The sequence below is a fragment of the Ostrinia furnacalis genome, unplaced genomic scaffold (assembly GCF_004193835.3).
Source record: "Ostrinia furnacalis isolate ACB-3 unplaced genomic scaffold, ASM419383v2 OfSCF0398, whole genome shotgun sequence".
In the NCBI taxonomy this organism is placed as follows: Eukaryota; Metazoa; Arthropoda; class Insecta; order Lepidoptera; family Crambidae; genus Ostrinia; species Ostrinia furnacalis.
This window is the reverse complement of record NW_021130637.1, coordinates 1,124,456-1,139,495: the sequence shown is the minus strand read 5'-3', so window position 1 is coordinate 1,139,495 and position 15,040 is coordinate 1,124,456. Positions and strand designations below refer to the sequence as shown.

The following is a 15,040-nucleotide window of genomic DNA, read 5'->3' as shown; positions in this document are numbered from 1 at the left end:
CTGGAGCCTAAACTAGGATAATCCTGTATTTCAGGACTCCAGTGTGCTTACCATGAGTTTACGTTAGGTGTGCTCGCTAGCGAGAACGTCAAAAAACTTTATGAAGATTTTATTTCTTGAAAGTAGCCGCTAGGGGGCGCTGCTAGGGCATGTAATATCGGAAGGTTTTCAATTCCGATATTGATTTCCGATATTAGATCTCAATATCGGAATTCCGATATTAATATCGGAATTGAGTTTGTGTTATAAATTGAATACATATTTGATTATTTTCGTAACATTTCTTAATTGTATAAAGTAAAATAATGATTTTAATCAATATCTTTAATTTGGTACAAAACAGCACTTCTTAAAATTATAAAATTGAAGTATTTAAAACCATTTTTGTATGTTATGGGTATCCAATTCCATTGCATTTAGTTACTGATAATAGGCCAATATGGACTAGCAAAGAATTAAAGTGTTTTTGTAAAACAGGTATCAAACAAACTTTTACTTCATCAACCAATACTGGCGGAACGATTTTTAGAGTCATTCAAGTCAAATGTTACAAAAATTTTAGGTAGTGGTAAAAAAACTTGAATATCCTTGTAATTTGTTCCTTTTTGATTATCGATATACAACTCACAAAACCACGGACCATCATCATCATCATCATTTCAGCCATAGGACGTGCACTGCTGAACATAGGCCTCCCCCAATAATTTTCACAATGGTTGGTTGGTAGCGGCCTGAGGTCCACCTTGTGAATGGCAGTCCTACTCTGCGATTTCCGGTACATGACCTCCACTCCAGAACCTTGCTGCCCCATCGGCCGTCAGTTTTGAGTACTAGTGCGGAATCGCTGGAAGACCTCGGCACAATGCTCGAATCTTAATTGAATCTCCCAACAGGTAGGCCTTCGGATGAACATGGACAAAACAAAGCTTATGACCATTTTGCGCTCTACCTATTTTCGGTTAGGAGCTCGATTCTCGAGATTATTGGCAAGTATGTCTACCTCGGACAAATGATTCAGCTATTCAATTTCATAGATCAGTGTTTTTCAACCTGTGGGTCGCGACCCCCTGGGGGGTCGCGAAGCCTCTATAGGGTCGCGAGAGGTCGTAAAAACTACTTCAGTAAAAAAAAAATCTTATAAAGACAGATAAATCCGAAATCTAACTATGCAAATGTTGTATGGATTGAATTATTCGGTCTCTACAAACATCTTTGCAACATTACAAAATGCATGAAAAAAAAGCGAACAGACGGGGGGGTCGCCTAAATTTTTTCATACTAGGGGGGTCGTCTCATGAAAAAGGTTGAAAAACACTGTCATAGATGATCATAGATGCAATTTCGAGAAAGAGGTAAATCGTCGAATCCTACTCGGCTGGGCCGCGTTCGGGAAACTACACAACATCTTTTTGTCCAAAATACCTCAGTGCTTAAAGACGAAAGTCTTCAATCAATCAGTGTGTGTAACCAGTGATGATATACGGCTCGGAAACGTGGGCTCTCAAAGTTGCACAGCGTGCTATGAAGAAGGCTGTGCTTGGTGTTTCTTTACGCGATCTAATCAGAAATGAGAAGCTCCGTTAACGAACTAAAGTCGCTGACATAGTCTGACGGACTAGCAAGCTGAGTGGCAATGGGCAGGGCACATAGTAGGTACGCAGAACTAACGGGCCATAGTCCAATTAATGTTTGGAAGGGAGTTGAGATGTCGTTTTTCATTGCTAAGACCAAGTACGGCAAGCGTTAAAATTTTTTAGAACAAGTAAAATTAACCATAAATATTTGCAGTGGGACAAAAAGTGATGGTGAGGGACATGAGAAAATCATTGGTCTTTGCCAATCATGTACTTTGGGCTTTGTGGCAGGTTGTGGCGCGTTTAAACGCTTTGTTTAAAATCTCAATTAAAACCTTTATCTGATTCCGATATTACGATATTGGGTCGCTCAATATCGGAATTGTAATATCGGATCTCGTACTCCGAGATTCCGATATTACGAGATTCCGAGATTCCGATATTCATGCCCTAGGCGCTGCACAATATGTCATACATTTAAATGTCATTTTTTTACGCAGTCGCTAGCGAGCACACCTAACGTAAACTCATGGTAAGCACACTGGTCTCTTACCCGCGGTACGGGTGTTGAAGTATTTAAGTATTTTATTGTAACGTAAGGATACAAATAATGAAAAATTAGCGAAAAACCAAAATCAAGAGTTCGTAACTAAATATTACTAACGTGTGTGTGTGCGTGTGTGTGTGTGTGTGTGTGTGTGCGTGTGTTGTGTTGTGTATGTGTGTGTGTGAGAGTGTGAATGGGATGGAGATGAAGGATGTGCCTGAAGGTTATTTTGTGATGTTCGTGTTGAAATTAGTTTAAGACAGTCAAGAGTGATTCCGTCATGATATAATTTGAGTTTAGCAAATAATTTGTTATTATACGTTTTTAGCTTCAAATAAGGTTTTCGGGTAAAAATTCAGTGTTGAGTTTAATTTTTTGTATAGATAAGGTAAGAGGAAGCATGTCTGTCGTCGCAGGAATACGGTGTTATATTTATTTGATTTGCAGATTTTCTGGGTGCGTGTGTTAAGATTTTTTGCGTCGTATGTTAGGTGTCTGTGTTGGCGAAGTGTAGCATGCAGGACAAATAGTTGTCTTACGGTTAAGACTTTGGTTTCCTCGTACAGGCTTTGAGTTGGGTACCTGTAGGGCTTGCGCAGCATTACCTTTAGCAGGTGTGTGTGTGTGTGTGCGTGTGTTGTGTTGTGTATGTGTGTGTGTGAGAGTGTGAAGGGGATGGAGATGAAGGATGTGCCTGAAGGTTATTTTGTGATGTTCGTGTTGAAATTAGTTTAAGACAGTCAAGAGTGATTCCGTCATGATATAATTTGAGTTTAGCAAATAATTTGTTATTATACGTTTGGCTTCAAATAAGGTTTTCGGGTAAAAATTCAGTGTTGAGTTTAATTTTTTGTATAGATAAGGTAAGAGGAAGCATGTCTGTCGTCGCAGGAATACGGTGTTATATTTATTTGATTTGCAGATTTTCTGGGTGCGTGTGTTAAGATTTTTTGCGTCGTATGTTAGGTGTCTGTGTTGGCGAAGTGTAGCATGCAGGACAAATAGTTGTCTTACGGTTAAGACTTTGGTTTCCTCGTACAGGCTTTGAGTTGGGTACCTGTAGGGCTTGCGCAGCATTACCTTTAGCAGAGACCTTTGGGCGCGCTCCACTTTTATTAATTTTGTCTTGCATGCTCCACCCCACACCGGTATACAGTAGCTCAAGATGGATTGTACCAGTGCGTAGTAAATTGTTATTAGCAGATTAGGTTTTAAGATGTTTCTTAGCTTTTTGAAAATCCAGATCAATTTGCGTGTTCGAGTGGAAACGAGTTCTATTTGTTTATGCCATGACAGTGTTTCGTCCAATTGGATGCCAAGGTATCTGATGTTATCACATTTATCTATAGCCTGGCAAGAACAAGTTGAGAAATTTGTGTTACGACTTTTGCACTTGTGAATTCTCAGTGTGATATTATTCGGTTGAGTGGCTTTGTTTATTGAAAAGGTAATGTATTTTGACTTATTTATGTTTAAAGTTAGAAGATTTTGGCATAACCACTTGTATATTTCTTCAAGTGCCTTTTCTGCGTGATTCAGAGTCTCCGCCCAAGTCCCTCCCTGGAATACCAGCGCTGTATCATCAGCATATGAGAATATTTTTCCACCTAAAGGTTTGAAATTGCAGAGTTCGTTTATGTAGACCAGGAAAAGACTTGGGCCGAGAACACTGCCCTGTGGGACGCCACAATTTATGGGTAAAGGACTACTAGTGTGATCTCCTATTTTGACAGATTAATAACGGTTTGTTAAAAAAATTTCAAAAAGCTGTAAGGGAATACCGCGTACACCCACCAATTCAAGTTTCTTTAGTAGTATGACTGTGGGGACTGTGTCAAAAGCTTTGGCGAGATCTAAAAAGACCCCTATACATCTTTTTTCTTTAGGTATTGATATTAAGTTTGATTAAAATCCATGTTTTGAAAACGAGATTGTTATTGTGATTGCTGTACTTTTCCAAGAAAGAAAGAGTAGAAAGAAGAGAGAAGCAAGAAAAATTTATTATTTTGGTTTTCATTATCATATTTAAACGTTATAATCTCACCTGGTAGCGACTTATCTTCGCCCAATATCACTGTGTACTCATATTGCGCAGGTTAATTCAAATTATTGTATTTGCATTACTAAACAAAACATAACTCTGTAGTTTGCATTAATTTTTAAAAGGGGAACAGTGTTACAGTCGAAATAACTTCATTCGACTGTAGGTAACACTGTTCCCCTGTGAATTTGTATTCACAAACATTACTGAGAGGTCTCACAGTGCGCGTGGACGTACAGGGTGACACACGAACCAATCACAGAGTTCTATTAAACGCAGTGAGTTCGATTTGCTGCTTCACTTAAGCAAGCATCGTTTGTGAATACGGGTGATTTAGGCTGCATTTCAGTTTTGAAACCTACATTTTATGCCTACGCAAAATCCGCTGCAAAAATCAATAATCACACCCACATTAAAAATACGTGCCAAATCTAATAAAAAATTCCTCTAACGTATCTTAATACTTGTAAATAAAAGTACCGTTCGACACGGGTCGGTTTGACGACGGTCGGATAACGCTTATAGGTAACAAAGTGAATAAATAACGTTAGCTGATTTGAGAATGGATGTTCTGTGAGGTTTTTGATCTTTGCACGCTCTTGTTTTTTTATGAATAAGTAATGATATTGATTTCGGACGGGGCTTGCTTGGGATGATTGATATAAATAATACTATGTATGTATGGATGTTGAGATATCAATATTATGGTTTCCTATAGTTGTAAAAGGTGCGATTTTGTAGTCAATTTGTAGAGTTCAGAATATCGTTATTGATAATGCGACTACAATAGAACAGGGTATGCATGGTTGGTACTATGCATACCCTGCATTCATGTGGTCATGAAGATTGTAAGCAGGTAGGTTTGGTAAAATTTGTCTATTTTCTTAAAGTTTCAATATATTAAAAAGAACATCAGACTGAATCCGTACTAATCTGTTCTGTCTGTTAAGTACTTTTTCACGCTTAAACTACTGAACCGATTTAGATGAAATTCGGCTAGAAATAGTTTCGTTTGCTCGTTTGCCTCCTATCACATAAAAAAAAAAAAAAAAGTTTAAGACTCAGGAAATCACAAAATAGTTTTTTCGAAAACGGCAAACGAGCGCAAAGAAGTCTTACTGTCACAAATCGAAATTCACGAAGTTGAAGCCACGGTAAAAAGTTATATTAAGGTACTTATTATTTTTGATTTCTCTTTCCACCAGGCGAATTTTAGGTCGAAAACGCAAACTCACTCGTAAATACAAATATTAAAAAGAAGCTAAGGTATGTAGAAAGTAATCACGATATACACTTCATATACAATTTTGTTTAAGAAAACGCTTTTCCGTATCGCATTTCCATGCGAAATTCACACCTTTTACGGAAATGGACTCTATGCCGTTCACTGAAAGTTTAAAGCGCTGTAACTTTGCAGCCTAAATCGGGGTTTAGTCAGCAAAAAAATATAATAATACAAGAACGGCATTTATTATAAAGATTGGGCGAAAATCCACCATGTGGAGTCACGTTTCAGAGGTAATGACGTCACGCACATACTCTTCTGGGCGCAGACTAAGCATAATGCGCGAATATTATAACAAAGTAGCATAGTTTGATGTTTGTGTATCAAAAGAAATACGTAGATTTAAAACTTAGTTTCTATCAAAATGAAATAATAATGTAACGAACGAAGAGTCAAATGTTGAAGTGGTCTGATTATTTTAAAGAAATACATGATTTTGATATTCCTTCAAATCTAAGATCATATTCTTCAGTAGTATGTTTGTTTCTAAAATAATTAATAATCAATACTCAATATGTAGTACCTATAATGCTTCTATAATGTAAGTAGGTATGCGTATTAACTTCGTGTATTTCATCTCAATAGTTACTAAGTGAAAACAAGGCTTTATTGCAACATCTCCAGCTAGACTAATACCCCACTTCGATATACATCCATTAGTCCCAATCTTGCTACTTTATTATGTTGATTGATATCGATCCATCATCCGAAATAGCATACGACCTAATAAGTACGAGAAAATCCGAATTACCGTCATCTGGGTCAAGCTCATCCGTCCAGAAGTATCTGTAATTAGGTACCCTAGGTTATTAAAATAGCTTGTTAATCCCAATTTCGGCTGATACCCTTAGCGATTTACTAATATTTACCAATCTAAGTTATTGCACGTCCGAACGCCGTCATTAATTAAAAGATTAACATCTAAAGCAGGTTGGCCTTTTCTGGGGAGCCCCGTTAAGCAGCCGCAAGCTCAGAAAATATTGGTGTCCGCAAAGTCAACAATTCAGCATAATTGAATCGACATAGGTAATGGTTGCGATAAAGGTAGGCACCACCTGGTTGGGGGGACCACGTGGTGTGAGGGAGAGGGACAGAGGTTATGCGTCGCTTTTACACTAATGGCTTACAGGTAGCGAGGGAGGCAACAAGCGTATGAAGCTGGGCTCGAAGCAACATATGTTTCAAGACGTACGCATTGGCCCGTTATTTTGTTTCACAGCGAGACGTCGACACAAATAAGCTTCTTGTTACAATTTTCGTTGTCGATACGGCATTGTGGGTGACGGTTGATAACGAATTCAATCACGGAGCAGACGCACTTTAGGAGCGCTCTTGCGACGCCTCTAAAACGATTTTCGCCTGTTATTGATAAATGCTGACAAAAAGACGTGTAAAGGAACACACCGGAATAAATACTTTTCAGAAAAATAAACGTGACGTTTAATGTATGTCAAAATCGTAATGTTTTGCGTGTAACTTCAACTTTCTCAAATCTTCTGTAAAATGGGCTTAGATTTTCAAACAAGCCTGTTGATTGTTGTGAATGTGGTGCAAATGGTATCTATCATGATATTAGTATTACCAGTAGTCGATATAATAACGCTTTCGAAAACCATAAAACAGTTAACTAACGAAGCAAAAACAAACCCTGTTACGCTCGCTGTGATTTTCTTGTACGGTCTATGCATTTTCTGGTTTGGTATAATAGAGCCTACAAAAGTTTTTAACAATCCCAAAGATCACGAAGAATCCTCAAGAGAAAGATTGAGACATGTTATAGATGTAACAAATGCGTCCAGAAACTATTTATTAGGAGGTCTATCTTTATTTTTCTTGTTGGTGCAAATAAGACTTTGCGAATTCGTAAATTTTTCAGCTAAACTACACGAGTTCTCGGATTTGATGGGAAACTACGACATCATCGACATCGCTTACAATACTGAAACTGAAGCTGAGAAAGAGCCTGAGCCTTCATATATTTTTGACGAATTTATCGAGGAAGAAGACATTAATTCTGTCCGCTGGCCTAGTTTTGTTGAATTCAATAAGACAGAACACAATCAGATCAAGACATTTTTCAAAGCCACACCCAAGAAAACTGATGCTAAAGTAGACGGTGAAAAAAGTCCTACTATTTCGGAGGGAAAGCCAAGTGTTGACGGTAAAAAAGATAACAAATCAAAAGATACGACCGAAACTCAAACTGGTGCAGGTGCCTCGAATTCAAACGAAGTAGCTCAAAATCCAACTAATAACAGCGAACAAGGGGAAAATAAGGAAGAATCAAAAACCACTAACTGAATATTAATAATGATCAATATATTTAGCCTGGCTGTGGGCGGGATTCTCTTTTCTGAGTTGGTGGTTGTAATCGCATTACTAAAGCCTGTCATAGAACCGTACTACATACGAGATTTATGGTACCGCTTGCAAGAGAATTCCTTCCCTCCAAAAGTTTTGGGAATAGCCTTGCTATGTCTGTTTCTGAATACTTTCATGGATATGTCGTGGGAGAAAAATTACCATGGAAATTTATTGTCTGAAGTGAGAGATGTGAATATGGTTTTGGAGTTTTACCTGTCTAAAATGTCTATGTGTTATATCTGTTTTTTCGTCGTCCTATTTCTCTTTATGTTAATTGATAGAATACTGCAAAATGTTATAATAATTGCAAGGCTGTTGGAATTTGAATTGATGTGCAGACATGCTATCCTAACTAGGGACAATACGAACCAAGTGTATCAAACTGTTTTATTACTTACGAATTTGTATGATGTTGTCAATAAAAAGGATAAGCGTCCATTAAAGGAAAGTACGTAAATTATGTTAAAATAAATTGAATGGCACCACGCATTTTCTTTTTATTCAAATAATAAAATCCTATACTGAAAATTCTATTGTATTTTTAGAGTCAATCATACCTACATAGGTGAAAGTAACGAAACGTAAATATTGTAAATTAAAACTATATTGTTAGTAGGATTTTCTAAAATTGATTTCATAACGCATGTTAGATGTTCACTTCCAAACACAGAGTATTTATTTACTGCGGGATATTTTCCATTTTCCATGTCCATTTCTATTTCTGCTACAGATATTCTATTGGAAAAATACGAACCAATCCCCAATCTATCAACACGGGCATCCCAACTGAAAAATCTACACGTTTTACAGCGAGGTTTTTTTGATACCAAAAAAATCCAATCGTGTGTCAACTGACAGCGTACAATCCAGTAAAAAGAAAAAATACTTATTCACAAAACGAACGCCTGTCATCGCGTTGTCACAAAATTGTCAGTTGATCAATCGAAATGTAGAAAAGATTTAATTTTCTTTCCCGAAAACGGACCTTGCTCGGGGAAAAATGCCATAAAAGGTGCCGATTACATTCACGCCCGAGTTATCAAGACCAAGAAAATGGACGCGAGTTGTATATTCCTCACTTTCATGCTGCTCATCCAGATGGCTATGATCCTGATTATGCTGAACCCCGTTTATGACGTAAGGAAGATCACCCAGTACCTAACAAATGCAACCAAGAATCACCGAGTCTGTTACTTCTGCACTGTGACCTCATACTTCATTTCCGTGGTCTATCTCGGCATGTACATCCCCCTGCAAAACATCCATAGGCTGATATTCTCCAAGGTTCTAAATGAGTACGAGAAGCTGATTCTACTGAACAGAATCGAGAAGAACTACATCATCGCTGGCTTTTCCCTTTTCTTAGTCGTGGTAATGTACGGCGTGAGGGCTCTGCTGTCGTACGCTGCAAGTTTGGCCGAAATTACGGACCGACAAAGTGACACATTAATGGTCCATTCAGACTCAAAACTCGACAAGAAAGTTTTTGGCTTATCGGAGAACATTTTGCCCAATCTGTTGCGGGTGAAGCGATCGATTTCGTACGAAACTATCCTGTTTACAAACGAACTCCGCGAGCAGTTGAAAGCCGTTATCAGGAATGTTGAGTTCCCACATAACAGGTGCACGCTATCGAGTATTTTGGAGACCAGTACCGTGAACATTTAATTTGACTTGTGTAACTTCCGTATGCCGACAAATAATAAACTTATAAGAACAATAATTTATATAAGTTTCATTTTACCTCTTACACTACTAGTTTTTTACATGTAGAGTTATATTTGCAATACTAACTAGGTCAGGTAGGTAGGTAGGTAGGGTGATTGCTATAGTAATTGGCCTGTACATAGCTATTGGCCACCTTGGCTAAAATAAAAATAAACAAGCATATGTACGTTATTAAGAGTGGAAAAGAGACACAAATACTTTCTCTGAGCAATACGCTGTCCAATGTAGTATGTCAGAGTAAGAACAGATGGCACTCTAAACAGCAGAAGCTTTCTTTCGACAACGAGTCGTCCGAGTAGCCGCATGCTTGTCAAAATTTTAAGGTAAATATTTATGAATATTGTTTGTAATTTNTGATCTCCGATTTTGACAGATTGATAACGGTTTGTTAAAAAATTTTCAAAAAGCTGTAAGGGAATACCGCGTACACCCACCAATTCAAGTTTCTTTAGTAGTATGACTGTGGGGACTGTGTCAAAAGCTTTGGCGAGATCTAAAAAGACCCCTATACATCTCCGGCCCTGATCTAGATTGGTAGCTATATTGTTAGTTAATTGGGTCACAGCATCCTCTGTAGATTTTTTAGGTTGAAAGCCAAATTGGCATTCAGATAGTAGGTTTTCCTGCTTTAGGTATAGCATCAGTCGTTTGTTCACGAGTTTTTCCATAATTTTTGAGAGGGCTGTTAGGACGGAGATCGGGCGATAGTTCTCGACACAGTCCTTTCTATCACCTTTATGGATAGGATGTACAATAGAGAGTTTAAGGCAGTCAGGAAATATACCCTTGTGAAAACAGGTGTTAAAGATGTGTGATAAGATGGGACTTATAATGCCCTTGACACTTTTCAGAAACTTTACAGGAATACCGTCTATTCCGGTAGCCGAATCATTTTTTAGATTGGTGATAAGCATTTCAATTTCCGAATTGTCCGTATCTAATAATGTAAATGATTTTAAATGAGAATTACTTTTTATACTGCTGTTTAGTTGGGAAATATCAGTGGTGTTTTTTATGTTATCTGCTAACTTATGGCCTATACCAACGAAATACTCATTTACTTCATTCACAGATGAGAGTGGCCCGTTTGGATGTATATGCAGGAGTTCATCTGCTGGGTTTTTAATTTCAGCGGTGTTGGTGAACTTTTTAATCGATTTCCATGTTTGTTTTGGGTTTGTACATCTGTCAACTACCGAGCTTTCGTATTGTTCTTTAACTTTTTTAATTAGATTATTACAAAAATTTCTATATCTGCGATAGGTTATTTTAAGGGTTTCATTTGTAGGAGATTCTTTATGTTTTTTGTGAAGTGCATCACGGTGGGTTATGCAACGTAATAAGCCCGAGGTAAGCCAAGGTTTCAGGATGTATTTTCTATTGGGAGCTTTACGAGCAAATGTATTGGAGTTAAGTGATTCTTTTAAATGATTTATCAATGTTTCTATGGCAATATTAGGATCTGAGATTTTTAGTAGGTTTGTTAGATCAGTGTTTGCGAAACTTTCGGCGGCTTTTATGTAGTTTGTAACTTTTTTAATCTTGTGAGAGTTGCCCTTCATTTTAGTTTGTATTAAGTTTAAAAGTACAGGAAAGTGATCTGTTATGTGAGTTCTAATGACGAGTGTTTGTGCTTTACGGTATGTTTTTAGGTTAATGTGATCCAAGCAATTTAATTCCCTTGTAGGTATGACGTGTGCCGGCAGAAGACCATTTTCTGCAAGTAGATTAAGGTATGTATGACATTTCCGATCTTCGCTAAAAGGTTTTATGTCGATATTGATGTCACCAATTACAGCTATTGTTTTAAATTCATGTATTAATTTCAAATTCTGATCTAATGATGTTAAAAGTCGTCTATGTTATTATGAGCCGGAGATCTGTAGATACCTAAGATAGCAATGTCTGAGGTTTTTAGTAATAGACAGTTTGCATCACAGAAGGCAGGTTCCTCCACAGAATGTGTTATATTTTTGTGTACATACATGACCACTCCATCATTTTGATTATAACAGTTAGATGTATAGTAAAGATTGTAGTTTTCTATTTGAGGAAGCGGTCTGTCTTTAGCCAACCAACTTTCTGTGAGAACTATAATATCACAATCGGTATCCAGACGTTTTAAGAAAGCAAGAAAATAGTCCAGATTTCGAAAAATGCTTCTGATATTGTGTGTTATGATTTTTAGACTTCCCTTAGGACTGAGTAACACTTTGGAACACTCACTGGGCTCTACTAGGGCGGATTCGGAGATAGATTTACTGTCTAGGTCGTCAAGCATGTTAGCTATGTCGTTATTATTCACGGTGATGTTTGGGATTTATGGTACAATTTAAGAATATAATGGTAATTAGTAAAGGTGATAATAGGCTAGTTGCCTAAAAAAATTTTTTTAGTCCGTAATGTTTAATATCAAAAAATATTGGACACGTATATTTTTATTTGTCAATCTAACAAATAATTACATAGTTATGGTGCGTTGAAGTTGCGCACGACGTCACAACGTGCGGCATTTTTAAGCAAGCGTTGACGTCACGGGCCTCTTCTTATGAACTTTGGGGCGCTTTATCTCTTTAAATTTTCATTAGTTTGAAAAAGTGAAAAATACGTGTAGAGTATTTTTTGATAAGTTAACTGACGGACTAATTAAAACTCTTGCTTTTTGACCCAGGCAACATCCCCATTAAGGTTATTTCCACCAGAAAGCAAAATGTTGTGTAGTGGGTTAATTGAAAATGTTTATTTAAAACAGTGCATGCCTTTTTGTTATGTTTTTTGATTAAGTGAGTATAATGTGTAGTGATATAATATGTATGTAATATTTTTGTAGACGTTTAGTGTGTGTAGTAGTTTAATGAGTAAATGGCACGTAAAGATTAAGTGTACATGTGAGATATGTAATGGTGTTAGGTTTTTTAAGGTATGTGAGTTTATGTATAATTGGTGTATTGTGTTAAAGTATAAAGTAAAAGTATTTAAATATATATGAAAACAAAGAAAAATTCGAACCCTGAAGTAATGCCTAAGTAGTCACATTGTGTTGCTATGCAGCTTGTTTAAGTCCTCTTCACTGGTAATAAGCACAGCTTTGCTGCCCTCCTCCTTACGCAGATAGATGTAACCATGGTTCGTCCAGCAGAACTTGTAGCTGTTCTCAGTAGCGAATTTTCTCGCCGATGCAAAGACTTTTTTGGACTGCATTGTGAGATGGTCTGATATGTATATAGGTTTCTTTGGTCCATCGATGTGTGCGTGAGCAGTTGTTAAGTTTGTTTTCGTGTCCTGTCTGAATTTCTTTACTGCGTTCAGCAACGACACTTTTGTAGGAACAGTGGCAAACTCGACGACAATAGGCATTGTTGTAGAAGTCTTTGATTTGTAGCGAAAAGTGTCTTTGATGTCGAGGTTTTTTAACTCCATATTAACTGATGAGCCGATACTCTTCACAATGTTGAGCAAATCCTCTTTATTTTCCGAGACGGATTTAGGGACGTTTCTGATTTCTATGCTTGAATTGCGGGCATTCCGCTCAATTTGCTCAATCCTGGTCTCCAATGTTTTTATGTATGTCAGTTGTTTTACTCTTTCTTTTTCACAGCTTTCTAATCTGATACTCAGTTCGTCGTACTTTTGTGATATAAATTCCATCGACTTCGCAATGTCGTTGTTTTGCTGTTTGATTTCGTCTACTGTGGACTGCAGTTTGGTGAATTTTGAGTTTAGTTCTTCTGCGGCTGAGGCTTGCATTTTTCTCATATCTGCCATAAATGCCTTCATATCTTCTTCTATCATGTCACCCCGCTTCCTTTTTTGTTCCTGCCTCAATGTAATATTTCTCTCGGAGCTTACAGTAGAAAGGTCCGGGGCAGATCCACTGCATTCATTAGACGGCGAACGTGTTAGCGGCATATTTTTTGTGTGTTCGCAAAATAATAACTATTTTGTACAGTAGCTGTGTGACGGGTCTTTAAACACTGGAGTCTATCGGTGAATTCTCACTTAACCGCTTTCCGTCAATTGTAAATTGAGCCGGGGTCGCGTTGAAGTGGTCGCTATCGAGGAATTGGTACAACTTTACGTTCCGTCCAGTATAACAAGACCCCCGTCGGTGACTGGTTGCGGCGCGGCGGTTGAGTGTGTGCACGTCCGAGCTCCTCGGGTGTCCGCGGGCGAGAGGAAGAATGAACATAAATTAAATTCTCATGTGTGTGGTGGTGTCACCACTATTTTGCCGAAGCGTGGTACACTTATTGAATTTAAGAATTTTGAAAAAATGCAGGATATGCCGTTTGTAATATACGCGGATTTCGAATCCCTTTTGCAAACCAGTCCGGATGGTCCGAGTTCAAATTGTACCGAAACGTTTCAAAAACACATACCAGCTGCTTTTGCTTATTACGTTGTCTGCTCTTATAATAGTTTATTAAACCGTTACGTATCTTATCGCGGTGAAGATTGTGTTGAAGTTTTTATAAAAAATATTAAGAGAGATGTATCAAGAATAATACAACTTTACAAAAATCCAATCCCCATGAAAAAATTAACAAATTACGAAGTGGAAATGTTTCAAAAAACAAAATATTGTTATTTGTGCAATCAATTATTATTTGACGATAGAGTTAAAGACCACTGTCACCTGACAGGCAAGTATCGTGGTGCGGCACATTCTTTACTGTAATCTTAATTTTCGTTTACCGCAATTCGTACCTGTATTTTTTCATAACTTGTCGGGCTACGATAGCCATTTATTTATTTGTCAATTGGGACAAACATCAGGACCCATCAAGGTTATAGCTAAAAATAAAGAAAATTACATATCATTTACTAAGTTTTTTACGACAGATGACAATAAACATATGGCGGTTCGTTTTGTAGACTCCTTTAAATTTTTGGGCACAAGCCTTGAAAAATTAGTTTCAAATTTAAATACAGAAGATTTTGCACATTTACTTAAATTCTTTCCTGAACATGAGAAGTTCGAGTTGTTAAGACGGAAAGGTGTGTACCCATATGAATATATGTCCACCTGGGAGTCATACAATGAAAAGGAACTGCCTCCTCGACATTGCTTCTATACAAGTTTAAGTGATTCTACTGTTTCAGAGTCTGATTATAAACATGCTAATGATGTCNTATAATATTTTGTAGCGATTCTTTATTGGGTTTCAAATTGACTAAAATGCGACGATGCCAAACGAACGCGATGCGGGTAATAAGCAATACTCAATCCTAAATGCTTTACATAGAGCTTGGTTTGCTAGGGCAAACATCTACAGTGGTGCGCCGACGCTGCTTAGACCCGAAATATGAATGAACGGGGGCGGAGCATAATCGAGCGTGTGTGTGCAAACAATTTAGGCCCTTAAGGTGTCAAGGCGTTCGAGTCCCCGATAGTACATGTACTTTGTTTTCAGTCGAGTAATAGAAGTGATAGTATCCTTACCATTGCCAAATGTCTCAAAAATTACAAAAATGTTGGTCTCCCCATCATCCTCAATTCC

General features: G+C 37.5%; 3 protein-coding genes and 1 long non-coding RNA gene across 4 annotated transcripts; 2 read left to right on the top strand and 2 right to left on the bottom strand.

Moving 5' to 3' along the window:
- Positions 1 to 2,619: 2,619 nt before the first annotated feature.
- On the bottom strand, positions 2,620 to 3,913 carry LOC114363681 (uncharacterized). The gene is made up of 2 exons (XR_003656792.1): positions 3,202 to 3,913; positions 2,620 to 2,726 (listed from the first exon to the last, which is right to left on the bottom strand). It is a non-coding gene; the product is annotated as an uncharacterized LOC114363681 (long non-coding RNA).
- Positions 3,914 to 6,923: 3,010 nt separating this feature from the next.
- LOC114363858 (uncharacterized) lies at positions 6,924 to 8,290 on the top strand. The gene is made up of 2 exons (XM_028319716.1): positions 6,924 to 7,004; positions 7,324 to 8,290. The coding sequence occupies exon 2, from the start codon at positions 7,350 to 7,352 to the stop codon at positions 7,746 to 7,748; it is 399 nt and encodes a 132-aa protein (XP_028175517.1). The 5' UTR covers positions 6,924 to 7,004; positions 7,324 to 7,349; the 3' UTR covers positions 7,749 to 8,290.
- Positions 8,291 to 8,724: 434 nt separating this feature from the next.
- On the top strand, positions 8,725 to 9,513 carry LOC114363764 (uncharacterized). Its single transcript, XM_028319585.1, has one exon. The coding sequence runs from the start codon at positions 8,865 to 8,867 to the stop codon at positions 9,477 to 9,479; it is 615 nt and encodes a 204-aa protein (XP_028175386.1). The 5' UTR covers positions 8,725 to 8,864; the 3' UTR covers positions 9,480 to 9,513.
- A 3,056-nt stretch (positions 9,514 to 12,569) lies between these two features.
- On the bottom strand, positions 12,570 to 13,448 carry LOC114363367 (uncharacterized). Its single transcript, XM_028319061.1, has one exon. It carries the CDS (start codon positions 13,446 to 13,448, stop codon positions 12,570 to 12,572), a length of 879 nt encoding a protein of 292 aa, XP_028174862.1.
- Positions 13,449 to 15,040: the final 1,592 nt, after the last annotated feature.